The 23,198-nt window shown below is 48.4% G+C and overlaps 1 protein-coding gene and 1 long non-coding RNA gene across 2 annotated transcripts; both read right to left on the bottom strand.

Moving 5' to 3' along the window:
• Positions 1-863: 863 nt before the first annotated feature.
• epb41l3a (erythrocyte membrane protein band 4.1-like 3a) lies at positions 864-21,792 on the bottom strand. Its single transcript, XM_088013329.1, has 23 exons — positions 21,705-21,792; positions 21,463-21,627; positions 19,735-19,839; positions 17,987-18,029; positions 17,830-17,905; positions 17,633-17,754; positions 17,423-17,519; positions 17,255-17,342; positions 16,449-16,490; positions 16,021-16,173; positions 15,465-15,562; positions 15,215-15,390; positions 13,249-13,347; positions 12,905-13,026; positions 12,784-12,831; positions 12,680-12,709; positions 12,434-12,610; positions 4,943-5,038; positions 4,698-4,769; positions 3,793-3,837; positions 3,173-3,271; positions 2,861-2,941; positions 864-979 (listed from the first exon to the last, which is right to left on the bottom strand). Exons 1-23 carry the CDS (start codon positions 21,783-21,785, stop codon positions 869-871), a joined length of 2,226 nt encoding a protein of 741 aa, XP_087869455.1. The 5' UTR covers positions 21,786-21,792; the 3' UTR covers positions 864-868.
• Positions 6,102-8,107, bottom strand: LOC148155207 (uncharacterized). The gene is made up of 3 exons (XR_015765505.1): positions 7,499-8,107; positions 7,040-7,152; positions 6,102-6,400 (listed from the first exon to the last, which is right to left on the bottom strand). It is a non-coding gene; the product is annotated as an uncharacterized LOC148155207 (long non-coding RNA).
• Positions 21,793-23,198: the final 1,406 nt, after the last annotated feature.

The raw sequence follows: 23,198 nt of genomic DNA, 5'->3' as shown, positions 1-23,198 counted from the left end.
CAGTCAAGAGCACACGTTAGTCAGTCGGCCAATCAGAAGGCTTCCTGAAACAGTCAGGGGGTGTGGCTTGAGGTGTGTGAGGGGGCGGGGCTTCTTAAATACATCACAGCTTCACCTGGAGACAAACGTCCAACTGCAGCGTACAGCGCCAGGGTGTGTGTGTGTGCGTGCATGTGTGTGCGTGCGTGCGTGTGCGTGCGTGCATGTGTGTGCGTGCGTGCGTGTGTGTGCGTGCGTGTGTGCGTGTGTGTGCGTGTGTGCGTGCATGCGCCATGCAGTCATGTGGTGGTGAGTTCTCTGCTCCAGTTGGCGTCAGAATCCGCTTGGTGGGATTGGCTGGGAACTACAACTCCCATAATGCAACAGAGGATCAACATTCAGTCCTGTAAGAGACAGACAGCAGTTAGAGAGACAGACAGGAGGACAGAGGGACCAAGCAGATCAACAGATTGTTTTCTTAAATCATTGTTATTTTTCATCTTGTCGTCTTCTGCTGTTTAGTTCCTTGGTCTCTCTCTCTCTCTTTTTATCAGCAGGGACATCTAGTGTTAATCAAGGGAACTGCAGCAGGAAGTGTGGTTGACTGAGTCACTGATGATCATGCAGACATGCAGCAGAGGGTACAGCGCCTCCTGCAGGCTTTTCAGCTGATTGAGCCAATCAGAGCGCTCCATACTGAAGCTGAACCAGTAGAATCTGAGTTCAGTTTCTACTCAGAAACTAAAGAAGTACAGGAACCACAGAATTTAACAGGCTACCTGATTAGTTAAACCTGATCAGGTTTAACCAATCAGAGCCAGCCAGGCAGAGGCCATGCAACCGACGACCAATGAGCATTCAGCTGGAATCCCACCTGCCTGTGACATCACTAATTGATCTTGAGATCAGGAGGAACCTCCGTTTCTTTGTGGACGACGACTCTGGTGACCGACAGTTCAGGATGCTGTCGCCGCGCCTCGCAGAGCGCCGCCGCCAGGGCCTTTAAAGAGACGGGACGGTCAGAACCGCACCAGAATTGGACTGGACCGGAACTGGGACCAAGACCAGAACCAGACTGTGACTGGACCGGGAACAATCTCTGGACCGGATCAGACCAGGACTGGACCGGAATCAGTACTGGGTCTCGGTCCTCAAATCCCTGCATCTCCAGGAGTCCCCCTGGTTTTGCCAGCTGGTGGAGCTGTAGGACGCGGGTCAGTAAGTTCTGGTCAGGCCTTTGTAGGAAGGTGAATCCTGCAGTTTCTGATCCGGTTCAACGTGATGGTACCTGACGGGGTTCTAAGGGTGGTGGTACCTGACGGGGTTCTAAGGGTGGTGGTACCTGACAGGGTTCTAAGGGTGGTGGTACCTGATGGGGTTCAGGGTGGTGGTGGTACCTGACGGGGTTCTAAGGGTGGTGGTACCTGATGGGGTTCAGGGTGGTGGTGGTACCTGACGGGGTTCTAAGGGTGGTGGTACCTGATGGGGTTCAGGGTGGTGGTGGTACCTGACGGGGTTCTAAGGGTGGTGGTACCTGATGGGGTTCAGGGTGGTGGTACCTGACGGGGTTCAGGGTGGTGGTACCTGATAGGGTTCAGGGTGGTGGTACCTGACGGGGTTCAGGGTGGTGGTACCTGATGGGGTTCAGGGTGGTGGTACCTGACGGGGTTCAGGGTGGTGGTACCTGATGGGGTTCAGGGTGGTGGTACCTGATGGGGTTCAGGGTGGTGGTACCTGACGCAGTTCTAAGGGTGGTGGTACCTGATGGGGTTCTAAGGGTGGTGGTACCTGATGGGGTTCTAAGGGTGGTGGTACCTGACGGGGTTCAGGGTGGTGGTACCTGATGGGGTTCAGGGTGGTGGTACCTGATGGGGTTCAGGGTGGTGGTACCTGACGGGGTTCAGGGTGGTGGTACCTGATTGGGTTCAGGGTGGTGGTACCTGACGGGGTTCTAAGGGTGGTGGTACCTGATGGGGTTCTAAGGGTGGTGGTACCTGATGGGGTTCTAAGGGTGGTGGTACCTGACGGGGTTCTAAGGGTGGTGGTACCTGATGGGGTTCTAAGGGTGGTGGTACCTGATTAGGTTCAGGGTGGTGGTACCTGACGGGGTTCAGGGTGGTGGTACCTGACGGGGTTCAGGGTGGTGGTACCTGACGGGGTTCAGGGTGGTGGTACCTGATGGGGTTCAGGGTGGTGGTACCTGATGGGGTTCAGGGTGGTGGTACCTGACGGGGTTCAGGGTGGTGGTACCTGATTGGGTTCAGGGTGGTGGTACCTGACGGGGTTCTAAGGGTGGTGGTACCTGATGGGGTTCTAAGGGTGGTGGTACCTGACGGGGTTCTAAGGGTGGTGGTACCTGATTAGGTTCAGGGTGGTGGTACCTGACGGGGTTCAGGGTGGTGGTACCTGATTGGGTTCAGGGTGGTGGTACCTGATTGGGTTCAGGGTGGTGGTACCTGACGGGGTTCAGGGTGGTGGTACCTGATTGGGTTCAGGGTGGTGGTACCTGACGGGGTTCAGGGTGGTGGTACCTGACGGGGTTCAGGGTGGTGGTACCTGATTGGGTTCAGGGTGGTGGTACCTGACGGGGTTCAGGGTGGTGGTACCTGACGGGGTTCAGGGTGGTGGTACCTGATTGGGTTCAGGGTGGTGGTACCTGACGGGGTTCAGGGTGGTGGTACCTGACGGGGTTCAGGGTGGTGGTACCTGACGGGGTTCAGGGTGGTGGTACCTGATTGGGTTCAGGGTGGTGGTACCTGATTAGGTTCAGGGTGGTGGTACCTGACGGGGTTCAGGGTGGTGGTACCTGACGGGGTTCAGGGTGGTGGTACCTGATTGGGTTCAGGGTGGTGGTACCTGACGGGGTTCAGGGTGGTGGTACCTGCTCATGGTCTTCCTCGGTGTCTCCAGATATGACGATTCTTTTCTCCACTCTGGTTTCTGAAACTCCTCCTTTCACCATCTAAGGATGAAAACAGAAGAAGAGACAAGACTCAACATTTGAACCATCCTGAAGGTCAGAGACCTCCGACCCAATGTGACCTTTGACCTGTTCAGTAGGCACGCTTTGGTGGGATGAAATGCTACCCAAGATAAAAATGCCGGACAGTCCTTCACTGTTTTGTAAAAAGGCGACCGATGGCTCCTGCAAACTGCTGAGATACATTGATGCATGGTGTTGCCATGGTGATACCTTGGTGATGTGGGTGGTGGTGGTGGTGTTGGACGTCTCTGCGGTGAAGGTCTGGGAGCTCAGAAGGAGGCCGCCAGGGGGATCGGTGCTGCCTTGGCTCTGAAACACATCAGAACAAAACCAGAACCATCAGGAGGCACAACGGGATGCTGTGGGTCCAAGTGGTACCGACTGGATCAGTACCAGTCATGTCTACAGGTCAGGAACACTGAGGATCATCTGGTCTCCTCACTGAGCCACAAACAACCTGATTCTAACCAACAGTCAGGGAACCTGTGGCAGTACAGAGCAGGACCAGGAAATGGGCCGGATCTGAATGTTTACAATTCACATCCAGCTGAAATGGATCAGAACCAGGCCTTAAATCAAAGAATACACGGATAGGTTCTGTTGTTGGAGTTTGGATTTCTGGCCTTTAGAGATCTGCTGAAGACCAGAACCAGAACCAGACCACATGAGGCAGCATTTAGCTTCTCTGCTCCTCAGATCTGGAACAAAACCTGCTGGTTTCTTTAAAATGGAGATCTGCCTGGTAGCTTTGGATCAGTACCAGAACCGCTCTGACTGACCCAATCACCTCTGGACAGATGTAAACATGGATGAATGAAAGACGTCCTCACCCCTGGAGCTTCGTAGGTCAGAGTCTTCCTCATCACCGGGACTTCCTGAAACACACAGGAAACCCTGTTTAACTGTTGACACCGGAGACAACCAGAGACAACCGGAGACAACCAGAGACAACCGGAGACGACCGGAGACGACCAGAGACGACCGGAGACGACCGGAGACGACCGGAGACGACCAGAGACGACCGGAGACGACCAGAGACGACCGGAGACGACCAGAGACGACCGGAGACGACCAGAGACGACCGGAGACGACCGGAGACGACCGGAGACAACCGGTCCGCCACATTCAACAGGACATGTTGTAGTGGTACCAGAACCAGGCAGGTAACACTGGGACAGAGTCTATCAGGAGGACAGGTCCAAAAGGTCACGCAGGGTAACGGGGTCTGCTGGGGACAGATCTCCATGGGATGAAGCGACTCAGAGGGACAGAGGGACTCTATGGGACTTGGTGGGACAGGACCTACTGGGAAATATCTCAGTGGGACGGGTCTCTGCAGCTCCATGGTTACCTCCTCGTCCTCATGTGGGGACTGTTGGGTGGGACTGGTGGAGTCCCGGGACATGGGGCGGGGTGAAGGCGGGGTCCACTCTCCTTCCTCCTGGGAGTCCTCTGACTCTCCGTCGTCATGGTAACCACAGGTGGCTTGTCTGACCACAGCCTCCATCGACTCATCGACGGCTGCCTGAGCGAGCACGCTGATGACATCATCATCACTGCTACCCTCATCACTGCCATCCTCATCCTCATCTTCATCACTAGCCTCACGTTTACCGCTGCCATCACAAGCTCCGCCCCCATCGCCGCAGCCGGGCTGCTGGGCTGTGACATCATCATCAGGGGCCTGGGCGGCTCCTGGAGGTGGAGGCGGGGGGCAGCAGGGGGGAGGGGCTACCTTAAAGTGATCTGCGATGTCCCGGTCCCTGGACTCTGGGAGGACAAAGACTGTCTCCACCTTCTCCGACGTCTGAAACAGAAAACAGAGACATTCAGGAGACATGTGGGACAGAAGTGTCTCATCAAGACGTCCAGATATGAAAACGTCTTCAAGTTCTGAATAAAGGGACAATCCTCTGGAGACAATGAAGACATGACAGAGATGGACCTGGACAGGGAAACATGAGGACATGAGGACAGCACCTTCAGCAGGTTGTGTTCCCTGAAGGTCTCTTGCTCTCTGGCGGACTTTAGCAGAGCCGTCAGTTCTGGAGACATTTCATCGAAGGACGGTTTGGGCTGGACAGGAGAGACAGACTGAGGTGAGCACATGGAAATAGACATGGACACCTTGATGGACCTGGCAGCTCTGGGTTTGAGGACCAAAACCGAGCCCAGTGGGTTCTGGGTTCCACTGAAACTTCAGTCATCTTCAGGTTCAAACTTACCAACAGTTGAACGACCAGAGAGGCTCATCACACCCTGCAATGAATGCTGCCCCCTCTGGATGAACCCTGACCTCTACAAGAACCCTGACCTCAGGATGAACCCTGACCTCAGGATGAACCCTGACCTTTACAAGAACCCTGACCTCAGGATGAACCCTGACCTCTACAAGAACCCTGACCTCAGGATGAACCCTGACCTGAAAAGCAGAAGCTTCAACTGCAGGAGGTGAAAGTGGGGGAGCGAAGCAGGAAATGAGAAAGGCGGCCGTCCTTCCCCAGGTCGGCGCTCACAGGAAATAAGCGACCAAACAGAGGGAAGAAGAAAAGCCAGCAGCTTCCTGCCATAGACATCAATACGTAGACGCCTCACTGAGCGCTGAGCCGTACGTAACTGCGTCCGCCATCTTGTATGTGGCAGCAGGGATCGGAGCTCCTTCAGTCCTGTTCTGTGTGTTTCAACCGTTTTACAAAACAAACTGGATTCATTAGGATTACCTTCCCCAGGTAAGGATGAAAGATCAGAATTACTTTGCAGCCAGAAATTCGTTTTTAAACAACCGAGAAATATTTCCTACCCAGATAGCACAGAATCATTGAAACAACATTGAATCAACGTTAGGGTTTCAACCATTACTGACATATCAATGTTGATTAAACCATCATCTGTATGTCAACTTACATGCCTATTTGTGTTGATTCTACATTGAATCAATGTTGATTCAACACTCATTTGATGTACATGCAGATTTGGGTTGTTTTTATATTGAATGAAAGCTAAGGATTTATGTACATTTTAGGTCTGATAGGTCTACATCATAACATGCCACTAAAAGTTTCTTCACTGGTGTTAAACACTGTATTATTGGCAGATGATGCGTAAACTGTGTACAAAAGTTTAAAAATGACAACATGGGTTTGATTTAACATTTTATTTAAGAAAAGAGGGACAGATCTTTAAACATATTTGATTCCTTTTTGACTGTCAAAACAACAGTATGTTGTCCACAGAAGAACAGAGTCCATGAGGTTAAGCTTTGTACTGTATGAAGTAGGGAAACAGTACAAGTTGTGGTAACCCCAGTTTGACTCTGGTTGGCATCACTTTGATTCCTTGTGATGTCTTCCTCTCATTCTGGCGCATAATGAAGCCACTTCTTGACAGTTTTGCTGCAGTCCTCAAGAGTCAGCGTTTGGTCAAACTGCAGAGCAACAGCTGAAAAAAATAAAAGTGAGGAAGGTGCCGGTTAGAAAGATGATAAACATTTGAAAAGTTCTGAAACACAATGAAAGATTAAACAGTGTACTGGTTACAGGTCTGAGAACAAATACAAACCATATAGTTCCCCATGTACACTCACTGTTAAATTAATATCTTAATCTCTCATTAATATTTATCTTAATGTTTACATATACAACTGCATTTACCCATCAAGCTGCAGTATAGTGTAGGATTTATGATATTGATATTAAATCAATATTTAAAATAAAGGGCTGTTTATCAGAAAACCTAACAATAAAACTCAGGGAGGATCAGGTTTATTTAACACACCAGAGACAAATAAATCGAACAAAAGGTGATTTATAGTGTAGTTGGAAAAATTATAATTTATACAGAATAAACTTCCATCAAATAGCTGGTTCAATCTTCCATCAACTACAAATATTTCCAAATAAGTTGATTAAATTCCTTAAAAAGTGTCTATATGCTAATAAAGATCCCACACAAGTAACAATAGTCCAGTTCAATTTAACCAGTTACCAATCCAAGGATCAACAGACTGAATCAGTCATTAGCAGGTTTAGTTCAGTGTTTCACCTGCCTTACATGTTAAGTGTTTCCCTTCTGCCTCACCTGGATTGAATCTGTGGATGATTAACAACCTTCTGCACTTCTTGATGGCTGCAGATGGTCATGTAATCATCCAACTCAGCTGTTCTGGTACAGAGGCTCATTTAAGCACGACCCTAAGAATATCATAATAAAAAGTTAAAAACAAGTGATTACTATCACAACAATTTAAAGCCCACCTGGACCAGCCAGCCTTACACTTCCTTGTCCACCACATGCTCTCCCAGACCAAACAATAGGCCCCGCCCTATTTTAAAAACTCAAATCCCACAAAATCTCACAGGATTTCATACTTAGGCCTGGAGTGGTGGGTAGGATGAAAATAATACAAAAGGAGACATGACCTCAATTATTAAAAATATCCGTTTTGCCCCAAAATAACCAGGATTACTATGGGCACAAAACAATGCCCTTATTTTTCAATAAACACATTTAAGATCAAAGTAATATTGAAAAACTTACCATAAAAGTGCTCAGCGGAGAATTCAATTCAGAAGCCGGTAGCAAACAAGCCAGCAGCAAAGTGGCTGTTTGGTTGGGACAAACCACAAGTGTAAAATTGGGGAGGTGGACTGTACAACTCCTAGTACAGACTTGTAGATGTTTTTGTGTCAACACATTATGCACAGTAATAATATTTACAGACAAGTAAGAAAATGTACAGAAAGGAATCACAACCCACTGTTCTCAACATGTAGTGCTTAATTTGAAACATGATTAACCCCCACCTAGTAATAAAATGTTCTGACCCAGAGCTCAAGGAGGGGGAGGGAAGAAGGGATGAGAGGGGGTAAAGAGGAGAAGGTTGGGAGGAGCGGCTGGGTGGGGGAGGTTTGGGAGGGAGTAGGGGGAGATGAGGAGGTGATGAGGGCTGCAACAAACTGCCCAGATTGCACACAACGGTAAATAAACGTTGAATTATAGTCAGAATGGTTGATTTTTGGTTGAGGTCAACAACTGACGGTTGATCAACCATAAAACAACCATCCACCTCCAGCCAAGTAACCAATGTTGAAACTGTGTCATTGAGTCAATGTTGTTTTGTGGTTGAAATCTAATGACTGAAATGCTAATGTCTGATCAACGACTGATCAATGTTGAATCAATGTTGAATCAATGTCAGCTGTTTTGCCGCACCCCTTCCCCTCCTCTCCTCCTCATCAGAGCTCTGGGTCAGAGCATTTTATTAGTGAGTGGGGGGTATTACATTCTAAATTAACCTCTGTAAAGGATAGTGGGTGAAGATTCATTTCTGTACATTTTCTTTCTTTTTCATAACAAAGTCCTACTGACCATTTGAGTGTGATATATTGACACAAAAACATCTACAACTTACTACAAGGAGTGGAGCGGTCCACCCCCGCCATTTACATGAGTGGGATGTCCCAAACACACAGCCACTTCGCTGTTGGCTTGTTGGCAAAAGATGTTAATTCAATGTTGAATTGCCATCATGTGCAATCTGGGCAGGTGCAGAGCTATGGGGGGGGGGGGCTGGGGGTGCGGTTTCAAGTTGCTTAAATGTCTGATTATAGACTGAGAAAGTCTACCGCCTGTTGAGAAAGGTCTATTTAATGTTAAAGTTACTTTCCCTCAATGGAATATATACTAGTCAGTCCCAGTGACCGTTTCACTCACGGTTTAGCCGATGTGTTTCCTGGGTAAAGATCAACCAAAAAACGCAGACCAACCTCCCCGCCCCTCGCTCAACAGTTTCTGGTAGCGCAGGCGATAAACGTCAGGGGCCTGGTGATTCGTTAGGGGTCCGGTAATTAGCCCCGCCCCCCGGCCCAACGCTGACTTGTTCCGCTAGTGAATCTGGGTACAGAACGGAATCACAACTCAGTGTTGTCAACACATAGTGCTGAAGTTAAAACGTGATTAACCCTCACCTAAAAGGGGTTGTGCAGTGGTGGCGCAGGGGTTAAGCACAAACCACAATCAAGGCCTCAGTCCTCAATGCAGCTGTCACAGGTTCGATTCCTGACCTTGGCAACCTTTGCTGCATTACCCACCTTCTCTCATTACCCACCCTCCTGTCAATTAACTATCAAATAAAGGCCACTAGCCAAAACAATCTTTTAAAAAATGAAAAACCCTCACTTAAAATTAAAGTTGTTTCACCCGATTGAGGGGTAGATGGGCCCAGGTGGAGGGAAAGAGGTGTGTGTGTGTTTTTGGTGGGTGGAGAGAAGGGGGTTGGGCGTTTGAATGGCAGGCGGTGGTGAGGGGTGCAAAAAACACCTGAACACTTTGATTACTAGTTTTTCCCCAAACCTTATCCTCAAGGCAAACTGACCTGCATGCTTTCAGTTCAGCAAAACCTTGTTACTCAAATGTTAATTAAAATCATGTGTGCTGAATTAGGGAAATGGCTAAAACTTGCAGGGCAGTGTGCCTGGTGCCGGTGCTGAAAAACACTGGATTCGATGTTGGCATTTCAATCAATGAATGTTAATTGACTAGAATTGAATGGTTGTTTGATGGTTGATCCAGCTTCTGTCATTGACCTGAACCACACATGCAGCCTTTGTGATCATTATTCAACATTGAATTAACATCGTGTGCTATCTGGGTAGTTCTTCCCCAAACCTTGACGTCAATCAAACTGACCTGCGTTTTTTCAGTTCAGCAAAACCCCGTTAATCAGACGTCAATTAATATCATGTGTGTTGAATTAGGGAAATGCCTAAAACTTGTAGGGCCTGGAGGACCAGTGGTGAAACACACTGGATTCGACGTTGGCATTTCATTTATTTGATGTCAACCACAAAACAACATTGATTCAATGACACAGTTTCAACATTGGTTACTTGGCTAGAGCTGGATGGTTGTTTGATGGTTGATCCACCGTCATTTGTCGACTTCAACCAAAAATCAACGATTCTAACTATTTTTCAACGTTGATTTAACATCATGTGCTATCTGGGTATGTAGCTAAATTGGCCCGAAATAACAGCTGATTGTTAGCTTAGCAGCTAACGTTTTCACACTGTTTTCTAATGAGAGAGGTGATGAAAAACCGCTGTTAGAGGAGAAGTTCATTAGAAACCAGAGGATTTAGTGAGGAAAGGTCAGTCAGGATCAGAGCTGGAGCTGCTGCTCTTCAGTCTGTTTCCAGCTCAGCTTCTCCATGTCGGTATTTAGCTATAAAGATGCTACGAGTCAGAGCCCAACATGCTGAAAATGGCTTTTTATGAATGTGAAGGAATATGTATTTTCTATTACACTTTTGGATAATTTCTCTCTTATCCTCGGCTTCAGCCTGTGAACCAGGACGTCTCAGAAGTCATTGAGTTCTCCCAGTGAGACCAGCAGACTGAAGCCTGTGGCCAGTGTTCCCAGTATAATAAATAAATGTTTTATTCTTTCACTTTTTGTGCATTTTTAAATATCTCAATCGGAAGTGTTAGTGTATTAATACAGTTTATGTGATGACATAAAAATAATTTACTCTGTTGGAATTATTTTCACTCTTTGATGTCAATAGCAGAGTTGACATTCTGTAAATTCTCTGGAAAAAAGTAAGAAAAATATGTAGTTTAATGTTTGACAATGACTGATTTATAAATCAAAAGTCATTTCTCAAAAACTTATAAAAAATAAATACAGGAAAATTATTTGTTTCTTGTCTTGAAATGTTAAATGTACATTAAACTATGGAATTATGTAAATATATACTTTAATAAAACACTAAGTGTCTGTTCATCAATGTCATAAAAAGTTTCAGAATCGTTTCTATCAAATAAAACATTGTGCTCTTTAAAGTTAGAAACTCTCTTTAGTAATTTCTTTGATTGCCAAATATATTAATGTGTGAGAAAATGTGTCAATGACAGGAATTAACTTAAAATACTTTGTAGAACTTTATCAAGTTCAGCCCATTCACTTGTATTACCTTACTGGCACATATTCCACATTCAGTAAATATGCACACACACACACACACACACACACACACACACACACACACACACACACACACACACACATATATATATATGTATATATATGTGAATAAAATTTCTTATATATTATTCATATATTTGTTATTTGAATAATAAAATATTTTTTATTTAACTAATAAATATATATTTTATATATACATATATTTTATTTAATATATTGACGTCTGTGTGTGTACATATGTTCATAAATGTTGATTACTGTATATATAAAAACGATTTATCAAAATCAATTGTATTATAGGTTCACATTTATTTTCTTTATTCAGAAATTACAATTAAAATATATTAAAAGTCATAAATGTTGTCTTTGGTGATTGTTTAATTTCCAAATATATTCACGTTTATATGTGAGTGGGTCGATGACGAACATTAGCTAAAAGCACTTTGTGGAACGGCATTTTCTGAAGTTCGGTCCATTCATTTGTATTAGCTTACTGGCAGAGATGCCACATTCAATATGGCGGACGTGATTACGTATCGCTGCAACGGGCCGACCCGCTCCATGAGGCGTCTACGTATTAATGTCTATGCTTCCTGCGCTCCATTTTGCTCAGGAACAAAATGGCCTCTGGGAGGAAGTGCAGCTGAAGCCTGGAGCTCCTCACTGCCCCCTGCTGGACATGAAGGACCGGAGGCATCCAGGCTGGTTCTGGTTCTGGGCCTGCAGGTTGACCAGCAAGAACAGGAAGTGACCCGGCTGGACGCTTTATGAGACAGGAAGCCATAAGAACTAGAAAGCGATCAGAACCACTCGGTCCGGATCAGAACCAGCGCTCTCAGCCGTTCAGTTTCACACCTCACTTCCTGCTTCAGTGCCACAGCAGGACAGTCATGTCACTCATCATACTTGTTTCCATGCCAACCAGCATACCACTGTGGCAGTGGGGGCGGGGCTTAGCCCTCCCAGAGGCAATTACGTCATCAGGACTCCTCCCCCCTCCCTGCTGGTTCCAGCCGGCGCCGGCTGCGTTTTCGGCTCCCAGACGGTGACCGGCAGTCCTCTACTGATGACATCATCAGTGGCAGACACCAGGACATTTCTGTCCGTTGCCATGGTGACATCGTCCTCGGCCCACACCGACATGCCGGTTGTCGTGTCGTAGCTCCGCCCCTGCCTCTCTCTGATTGGCTGTCCAGCAGCTAGGCTTGTCATAAACACCCCTCCCTTCTGGACAGGTGAGCGACATCAGCCAATCAGGTGATAGGACACAGGTAAGGTAAATAAGCTTTAAGCAGCTTCTTTGGAGACCTGATTCACTCACTATACTTTTGCAGTTATGATCTGTTTTCTGGTAAAACACGTTGTCATCTCATCATGGATATTAAAGTGTGAGTGAACTCAGTTCTACAGACCTAAAAGTTCTGCTGAGGCTCTGGACGCCCCTGGACCCCAGGTTGACCTCCAGTTGACCCCGGTTGACCCGCTCACCTCCTCGGGCTCCAGCGGTTCGATCATGGGTGCGTCGTCGGCACGGCGCAGAGGAGACGAGGCCAGGCGTTTGTCCCACTCCGTCATGCCGCCGCCCCCCTGCTCTCCCTCCAGGAAGGAGCGCCGCAGCGCGCTGATGGACGTCTGGACGATGTCCTCTGGGCTGCCCAGTGTCTCCTGTGGAGGACGGGACAGAGTGTTGCCGGTTCTATCTCCTGCCTGTGATTGGACGAACCTCGTGTTTACCTGAGTCTTCAGGTCTTCGTCCTGATCAGACTGTTGGACAGACAGACATGTTACAGGGTGTCCCCAGGGGACAGGGGACCTGCATGGGAGGGACAGGTGTGTACCTCGGTCACGGTCAGGTCGCCATCGACGACGGTGTCCGTCAGCTCCGTCTGGAAAACAAAGAGTTAATTACAGGGAGATGGACAGGAGGGACGGGGGGACAGGAGGGACAGGTTTGATCACCTTGGTGTCGTGTTTCTGTGGAGACGGAGGACTTTCTGGAGAAACCTCTGCAGCCTTCCTCTCCTCCTCTTTCTGCTCCTCTTTCTGCTCCTCCTCCACCAGCAGCAGCAGAACCTCCTCAACTGGAACCAGAACCAGAACCTTCATGGGTTGGACAGGTGTCCGTGTCCCCTTTATGAGACACTGTGACCCGTCCAGTTCTTCCAGAGAAAGTCCTCCCCTGGTTTATTAAACTAATGGTACCAATTGATCGATCTTTATCCATCGATCATCGGTTCGTCCAGCGTCGACGCGGCAGGAAGCTCAGCTGCTTCTTTGGCTCCTCTGATTGGTCAGATTCTTACCTGGCTCCTCCCTCCTGTCGTCCAGCCTCCTGGTTACCGTGGCGATGTGGTCGCTGACAGCGATGGCTTTCGATGCTCCGTACAGTCCTGAGCCCATGTCTGCACACACACACACACATCGCTGTGATGTCATCACCATTACATCAGCACAGGAAACCAACAGTCACCTTTGCCATAGCAACCATTGTGATGCTCAGTCAGTCTGTTCATAACAGCTCATTGCCAAGGCAACAGCACAATCAGCCAATCAGAGCTAAGGGCACATGCATGGAGTCCTGGCGGACAAATCAGAGCGCAGCATTGGTGTCACATGGCAACAAAGGTTCTTCTGAACGACATGGCCAACACTGAGGTCAGAGACCAGGGAACCCACCTGGTGGTGGAGCGGGTACCAGGTTCCCTCCTCCAGGTGGAGGTGGGACCCGGTTTGAACCCGGTTCGGGTCAGAACCTGCAGCTGCAGGTGTCTGGGTGATGGAGGACGCAGCAGGACATGGACAGACGGTGAGGATTTATGAAGCCTGACCTTTGGTCGGTCATGGAACAAAAACAGCTGATCCAACAGAAAAGTGTGTTGGTAGATCTAACTCTACACACACCTTGAACACCTGAACTTGAAGACTCCAGAGGTCACTCTCAGGTCCCTGACAGTGTTGGACTCCTCCCTGTGGTCGTCCACACGGTCTCTGCTTTGTCTCGTTCAGGGAGAAGAAGGATCCGACTGCTTGCTTTGCTCAAACAGCCAGCAGTGAGCTGGTATGAGAGTACAGAGGTACGCAAGAGAAACCTTTGATGAACCGAACTCTGGGTAGAGAGGAAATCTACAAAGAAGTTCTGGATTAGATGCGTTAGAAAGGGACAGAGGTCACTGAGGTTGATGAAGGTTTTCTCCAGAGTCAACCAGAAACTGGAGGCTCCAAACATCATCAAGCCTCAGATTCAGGAAGAGCAGAGCGCCTGGTGGAGCATTCGGTAGTTTGGTTGTATGGTTCATGCAAGTTTTTGGAGGTTTAGAGAGGACTTGTCAAGAATCAGTCTGTAGAGGTAATCATGTCTGGTTCGTTCTGCTCTGTGTACAAAGGTCGATCTTTAGCAGTGGTTGGCTGCTGAGAATGAAGTGAACAGTTTCCATGTATGGTGCACCGTCTCCACCCCTGAGCCCCACAGCGCCCCCTGCACACATGTTGATGGCAGAGCATGTCTGACATGTGACTGCATCAACGCAAACAGATGATCAGTGGCGGGTCTGAAACAAGCGCAGCCAGTCAGGATGCAACAATCCAAAAAAGCTGAGAGAAGCAAGAGCTGGAACCAATCAGAGAGGAGCAGCACTCCAACCAATCAGAGAGCAGCAGCACTCCAACCAATCAGAGAGCAGCAGCACTCCAACCAATCAGAGGGCAGCAGCACTCCAACCAATCAGAGAGCAGCAGCACTCCAACCAATAAGCAGATCTCAGAGCTGCAGAGTTCAGGACTACCTGAATAAGCTCGATCGTTGGCTTTGAGCGACACAGTGATGGCAGGAGAGCCAATCAGAGAAGACGTTGCTGTGGTCCTGGAAGCTAAAGACCAATCAGAAATGGGTAAGGAACATGTAAACACTCTAGTGACCCATCAGTATTCCCCTCCCTCTGGAACCAGCCATGGAAAGTGGACTTAGAGACTCTGTCAGGGAGCTTGGAGCTCCTACCAGAGGCCCCAGTGCTCAGGGCCCCGTCCTCCATGCTTCAGACCTGATGTATGAATGGGCCCCCAGCTGGTTTCTGCAGAGCACACCACCATCATTTGAATGAGGTGTGCTGGAGCAGAGAAGCGGGCCCTGAGGACCGGGTCTGGGAACCAATGCCTGTACCAGAATCAGGACTAACTACAGGGGTCCGTACTCCTTCTGAGACCAGAACAACAGAACCAGCACTGGAGCTCTACAGAAACCAATGACCTACTGGTAACTGGTGTGACTGGTACCTCCGTCCAGGCTCCGGCTCAGCATGTTCCTCTTGCTGATGCATCGTGGGAAGTTAGGAGCGGGTCTGGATATCTGAGCGCTGGCTCTGCGGCTCTGAATCTGGGTCCGACCGCTGTAGCGAAACTTTGACCCCAAGGACAGAAACTTCTTTGGCGGTTCCTCAGGAGACAGCAGCCTGTGAGACAGACGGCTGTGAGACGTCTCATGGACACATGGACGGAGATGTTTGGACACCAGAGAGCTGCCGACCTGAAGAAGGAGTGATGCTCCACACACACCTTCCACAGCCGCTTGGCTGCTCTGTGGTTTAGCAGCTTGAAGCCAATGATGGACTCAAACTGGTCAAACTGGAGACAAACAGAGGTTACAGTAAACCCAGCAGGCATCAGCTGCTAGCAACGCAGCTACATGTTAGCTCATTAGCACTCCACAACAACTTGGTAGTGGTGTGCACTGCTAGCTAACAAACTAGCTGCGCTATACCTAAAGCACTAGCACTATGGTAAAGTGCTAATAATAAACATTAGCTATGCTAATGCTAAAGTCCTACACTAACATAGTATTTAGCAGAGGCTAATGCTAAAGCACTAACTTTAAACATGCTGATCAATCATGTGTCAGTGACAGTAACATAGTAGCTAAGTGTGCTAAAGGTTAACAAAATGCTAAAGCAGTAAATAAAACAATTAGCTCTGCTATTAGCGCCTTAGCAGATTAGCAGAAGTGCAGCCACCTCTTCAACATGCTAACAACTGGTTGTCAGTTGCTGGGTCAGAGGACAGAGGGTGTCTTCCGTCCGTCTCACCTCTCCAGGTCGGATCTTGATGTAAAAGTTGTTCCGTTTGTAGGAAATCTTCAGGATCTTTGGCCAGGAGAATCGGTTGATCCTCAGCCGGTCTCTGTACACCAGCAGCCCGCTGTTACACACGCCCAGCATGATGGCCACGCCCTCCGAGTCCTGCAGACATACAGCGGTCAGTGAAGGCAACACGGCCACTTCAGGCACAGCTGCAGGAACACGGACATCAGGGGACATTGGGGGACACCAGGGGAACACCTGGGCTCAGAATCAGCGACAGCAGCAACAGGTGAGTCCAGGTGAGACTGGGCCAGGTATCAGGTTCTGATCTAATCGTGCAATCCATGAGAGACGGTTCCTCAACAGAACCGCCGTCTGTCCACAAACTGGACAACCTCAGGACAATCAGGATCACACTGAGGACGCCGTCTTACCTCTGACTGAGCAGACAGGCAGTCAAAACGGTTTCCTGCCATCTAGTCCAAGCAGGCGGACAGACAGAGACAGAGACAGAGAGACGGAAGGACAGAAAGAGAGACGGACAAAGACAAACAGAGAGACAGAGACAAAGAGACAGAGGGACAGACAGTCATTCAGACAGAAGGACTGGTCTGAATGTAGACTGTCCAACAGAGACACTCACATCATTAAACTGAAGGTTTGCTAGCAGGACGTCCGGAAGGACAAATGGACTCTGTTGGACACCAAGGGAAGCTCTGATTGGCTCAGAAGGAACCAATGAGAAGCCAGTTAGAAATTAAATCCAGTGCAACAGGAAACAGAAAGTTCAGCCAAGCTGAGAGTCAGGGTGAGGGCAGGGTCACTGAGGTCAGGGAGGGTCACTGAGGTCAGGGAGGGTCACTGAGCTCAGGAGGATGTACAGGTGAGGTGAATGCAGGTTTGTCTTCTGGCTGATGATAGGATCAGTCGGACCCATTTAGCCGTCGGTCCTGATCAGAGATTCTGGTGAACTGAACCTGATGGTGGAAAAATCGTTTCTGTCCCATCAGCAGCCGCCGCAGCTATCGATGGAACAGGAAGTGTGTCGCTGCTGATTTATTGGAAACTCTGAAAGCAGAGCAGCAGCGCGACTGAACCCAATGAGGACGGGCCAGAGCCGTGGTCCGACAGAACCAGACCCTCAAAACGCTTCACTGCTGGTTCAGAAAAAACAAACAATACGGTGACCCAGAACCCGGTCGGCCCTGACTGGAAGAACCCGGAACCCGGTCGGCCTCACCTTGGCATGATGCAGGTCCACTCCATACATGGACAGCTTCTTCACATTCTCCAGGAAATGCATCTCAGCTTCTGCTGGACTCATTCCCCTAAACACACAGAGACCCATCAGAACTCCAATACCTCACCTGAACCCGGACACATCCGACCGGCACCGCGGCCCACTGACCTGAGGGTCCGGTGCAGATCCACGATCTTGGCCTCCATCTCTTTGGTTTGGTTTGGAGCAAAACACAACTCACTGACGTAGTCTGGAGCACATTCATCTGGAAACCAGGCGGACAAGGGTCAACCCAGAAACACTGACCTGCTCTGACCCCTGGGGTCAGTCAGGGTCAGGCTCTGGACCAGACTTCAGTCTCTCAGGTGTTTTCCGTACCAGAGTCGTAGTCTCCGAGCTCTGACTGAACCGTGTAGGAACCAAGAACAGCGTGAGTCGCAAAGGAACATGGAAGACGTCCGGAAACGATATCCTGTCTGAGCTGCAGACACAGGAAGTACCTGCCGAGAGACAGAAACCAGGTGAGATACGAAGACGAGGACGTACTGAGAGCTGGTCAACAGGTGGCGCTGTACCTGGTGATGTCCTCAGACAGCTGGGCCGGGTTCGGAGGGTAAAACTTTACGTTAAAGGAGAAGTTCCAGGGAACGCCTGAGGAGAGAAGAGAAGAGTCAGCGTTAACGGAAAGGTACGGCGAAGACGCAACAACCAACCAATCAGCTCCAAACTGACCTCTGACCTGCTTCTTGATCTCCTTCGCAGGATCCAACCAGTTCTGCAACAGAGAGACAGACATGTGGACAGTTAGACATGTGGACAGTTAGACATGTGGACAGTTAGACATGTGGACAGAAGCATCCTTTAAATAGGAAACCTGGCTGCTTTGTTCTTTAACTAAGGTCTATTCAGACATAAAATCTGTCAACATTACTGGTTAACTGGACAGGTAGAGAGACAGACAGACAGAGACAGATAGAGACAGACAGAGACAGATAGAGACAGGTGAGACAGACAGACAGAGACAGATAGAGACAGACAGACAGAGACAGGTAGAGACAGACAGAGACAGATAGAGACAGACAGAGACAGATAGAGACAGACAGACAGGTGAGACAGACAGAGACAGATAGAGACAGACAGAGACAGGTGAGACAGACAGACAGAGACAGGTGAGACAGACAGACAGAGACAGGTGAGACAGACAGACAGAGACAGATAGAGACAGACAGAGACAGGTGAGACAGACAGAGACAGAGACAGACAGAGACAGATAGAGACAGACAGAGACAGATAGAGACAGACAGAGACAGGTGAGACAGACAGAGACAGATAGAGACAGACAGAGACAGGTGAGACAGACAGACAGAGACAGGTGAGACAGACAGACAGAGACAGGTGAGACAGACAGACAGAGACAGGTGAGACAGACAGAGACAGAGACAGACAGAGACAGATAGAGACAGGTGAGACAGACAGACAGAGACAGACAGAGACAGGTGAGACAGACAGACAGAGACAGACAGAGACAGATAGAGACAGGTGAGACAGACAGAAAGAGACAGGTGAGACAGACAGAAAGAGACAGATAGAGACAGACAGCGACAGGTGAGACAGACAGACAGAGACAGGTAGAGACAGGTGAGACAGACAGACAGAGACAGATAGAGACAGACAGAGATAGGTGAGACAGACAGACAGACACAGATAGAGACAGACAGAGATAGGTGAGACAGACAGACAGAGACAGACAGAGACAGATAGAGACAGGTGAGACAGACAGAAAGAGACAGGTGAGACAGACAGACAGAGACAGATAGAGACAGACAGAGACAGGTGAGACAGACAGAAAGAGACAGGTGAGACAGACAGACAGAGACAGACAGAGACAGATAGAGACAGGTGAGACAGACAGAAAGAGACAGGTGAGACAGACAGACAGAGACAGATAGAGACAGACAGAGACAGGTGAGACAGACAGAAAGAGACAGGTGAGACAGACAGAAAGAGACAGATAGAGACAGACAGCGACAGGTGAGACAGACAGACAGAGACAGGTAGAGACAGGTGAGACAGACAGACAGAGACAGATAGAGACAGACAGAGATAGGTGAGACAGACAGACAGACACAGATAGAGACAGACAGAGATAGGTGAGACAGACAGACAGAGACAGATAGAGACAGACAGAGACAGATAGAGACAGACAGAGACAGGTGAGACAGACAGACAGAGACAGATAGAGACAGACAGAGATAGGTGAGACAGACAGACAGAGACAGATAGAGACAGACAGAGACAGATAGAGACAGACAGAGATAGGTGAGACAGACAGACAGAGACAGATAGAGACAGACAGAGATAGGTGAGACAGACAGACAGAGACAGATAGAGACAGACAGAGATAGGTGAGACAGACAGAGGCAGGTGAGACAGACAGACAGAGACAGGTAGAGACAGGTAGAGACAGGTGAGACATGTACCTTGTTGCTGTCTGCGTCTCTGAAGGACAGGCTGAAGTAATCTCTCTCCAGCAGATTGAGGTGATCACAAACTTTCTCAAACAGCTGCAAACCTCGAGATCGTTTCTGGAACCAGAGAGCGAACGGGTCGTTGTTGCTACTGGTTTACTTCATGATTTGACTAGGACAGTCCACATTAGTCAACATTACTGTGGTTTACAGTAACATTAATTAGCACAATGGCTAAATGTCAGGCAGGTAACGACAGAAAGAGAAACAGATTAAAATAAATATTTTTATTTCTGAATAAAATCATTTAAAGGTGAGGAGCTAAACAGCTAGCTACGCTAACTGATCAGGGGTCAGTCCTCTTCACTAGCACTGCAGCGCTAACCTGAATGGGGTTTAGTGGAAACAAATGGTAAAGTGCTGATCTCAACCATGTTGAACGCACCGTGTGACATTTCCACTTCAAGAAATGGAACAAAAACGTCTTCAAAATAAGAGCATGAGTACAAACATCCAGCTACTTTAATAATGATAACTTCAACACAGACATTGAACTTTATTCAACCGAAAGTTTAGCAAACAGCAGAGCTAGCTAACACTTCAGAATTTAAGCTAAGTGCGCTACATTTAGCTCCACTGTTAGCTGATTAGTCCTGAACCCCCAATCTTGTAAAAGTCTAGAATTGTCCCTCCAAAAAAAAAAATCACTGAAGAAACATTTGCATTTAAATATTAATATGAAAAGGCAAAAGAAACAAAGAACGAACTAAATCTGCCATTTATCTCAGAAAAAAATACTTAATTTTTAGGTCCCCCCACTAATGTTAGAACAATGGTTCAGTCCAAAGTGAAGGAGGAGCAACAGCTGCTATGGCACCGGCTGGTCAGAGCCGCTAAGTGAGGAGCTAGCTGTTAGCTGTTAGCTGTGGCTCTGTAGCACAAATAAAAACCCTCCAGTAAGTAAATACTTAAAAGAAATGTAAACATTTTATTTACTTTCACTGCTCAATAACAAGAAACACATTGACAATAAAAATCAGACTGCAGTTTATTTTATTACTTTGGCTGAATCATGATAAACTGCCTTAGTAGCAAAACTGCTACACTGCTTTCATAGACTTAAGCTTTTTGTTAAAGGTAGCAAACATCTCATTCATATTTAACTCTTTAACTTTTAGTTAATTAGAAGAGTTTGAAACGGGAGGGAGGAGCTGAGCAGGTGGACCAGCTCAGAGTGGGAGCTGAGAGCGGATAGAAAAACAGAAAACTGCCTTTATTTCTCATTGTCTTCAATGTAGAGCCACAAAATAAAATCTGAATATTTTTCTGTAGAAGCCCTGGTGCTTTCAGTGTCACGTTTAAGTTATAATACCCCCCAGATATTCATTTCTATCTACCTGTTGGTTCTCCGACACCCAGGACATGGCAAAACTAAAAACGGCTTAAAAATAAAGCAACTTAAGTTATAATTTAAATAGCCCATAACTGGTATTGGGAGCCATTTCAACAAATAAATGTTTATGAGGAATTTTTTGTATTTAGAGCCTTAAATGTTTGTAAAGGTGTAGCAGAGATTCGATCAGTCAGACTGAACAAAACTCGTATAGAAGCAACATTTGAATTTCACTTCAAATGTTCCTGTTTATAATCCCCCAATAATGAGATGGGATTTACGCCCTTGTCTGTCCCTGTCCAGTTTGTCCATCATGTGTCCCCTCCCCTCAGCGCCACCCATCTCACCTCCACGATGCAGGTGAACTGCGACCCGTCCAGCAGCGCCACCCGGGTCTGCATGGTTCTGAAGCCCAGCGCGGTTCTGGCCGGAGAGCGAGTGACGCGTCCGCCCGACGACAGCAGACTGCTGGAGTCCTCAACCAATGAGTTCTGAGCTGGGCCCTCCCCTCCCTGAGAAAACAGGAAGTGATGTCACCATTAACAGCAGGCCTGAGGTCAGAGGTCATCCTGGGTCTGAGGCCAGTTACCTGTTTAGGTGTGGAGTGGGCGGCGGCTTCAGGGAAAGGCTCCGCCTCTGGGGGCTGGGCTTCACCTGGCTCTGTTGTCATGGTGATTCACCTGGAGACAGTGATGTCACAGCTTAATGCCACGGTTGCCACGGACACCAGTGATGTCAGAGCAGGATACGATTCAGGAAGTGATGTTTGGTTCATTAATTAATGGTTAATTAATCATCACTTGATGCTGATGTGATACCAGGCCACCCAGAACCCAAACTGAACCTCCAGACCAGAACCGTGACATCACGCCGACTGCCATGGTAACCAGCCGCTGACCCGTCCAGCTGTCAGGTGAATGGTTACCACGGCAACAGCAGAGAGAGAAGGATTACAGCCGGAGACAATCTGATGTAATCTGATTTGTTGAGGATGATGATGAGATTCTGAGAGGAAGGTTCTGGAACCAGAATGGAAAAACAGCTGGTTCTGGTTGGGTTCTGACAAACTAGACCAGTTTGTCAGAACCCAACCAGAACCAGAATTTAAAATCATAATTTTAAAGGATTAACCATTTGGAACCTTCAGAACCTCCTGAAGATCAGTGACGTTAGATGGTTCTGATGGTTCTGATGGTTCTGATCTCGAAGCCTGTCTTGGTTCTGGTAAAATGGACCGGTTTTGTTCTGGTTCTGGTGAATTGGACCGGTTCTGTTCTCCAGGCTGTAGTAATGAAGTTTTTTCTCCACGCAGGGTCAGAATTATTCGTACTGAACCTGCAGAACCAGAGTCGTCAGGTTCTGGAAGCAGCCAGGACTCAGAACCGGTTCGGGTCCCGGATGGGTTGAAGCAGCAGGACCCTCCCATCATCATCATCATCATCCTAATCTTCCTCAGCAGCAGCACGCGCTGCTTTGTTCAGGTGATCCTGATGAAGATGAGGATGCTCTTCATCACCGGAACCAGCTGACTCATCAGCCGCAGCACGAACCCGAACCGAACGCATAAGACCGGGTCCAGACCGACCGGACCGGACCGCAGCGCAGCTCTTCCTCCTCCTCCTCTTCCTCTGCGGGAGTGTCCCGGGGCACGCGCGTGCCTGAGGTCCTGCAGCAGGACACGGACACGCGCATCGGGCTGCAGCGGGACCGGAACCGAGCGGCAGTAGCTGGAGGTCCTGTCCAGTGACCGAACCGGACCGAACCGAACCGGAACAGCTGCTCTGACATCAAAGCACCACTTTACCTGTCCTCGTGCAGGACGCTCGCCCTCTTTCCGCCGGTCAGCGATGCCGCTCTGCTCTCTACGTCATCACCTACTACGACTGGCTGTGACGTAATGACGCACGCCGAGCTCCGCTAGCCTTTGTTTGGAAATATTATTAAACTTTCATATTTTCATTCTTCAGACGCCGCGGAGCCCCGGAGGTTCAGGGGCCCCCCGAGGGCCGGAACCGAGGGTTCAGGGGCCCCAAACAGAGAGTTCCTCTCTGATGTTGCAGTAAATCTGTTTTCTCATGCTGGT

The sequence above is a fragment of the Poecilia mexicana genome, unplaced genomic scaffold (assembly GCF_051168715.1).
Source record: "Poecilia mexicana isolate PSO_F unplaced genomic scaffold, ASM5116871v1 scaffold_15, whole genome shotgun sequence".
Taxonomy (NCBI): domain Eukaryota; kingdom Metazoa; phylum Chordata; class Actinopteri; order Cyprinodontiformes; family Poeciliidae; genus Poecilia; species Poecilia mexicana.
This window is presented reverse-complemented; position numbering and strand designations above follow the sequence as displayed.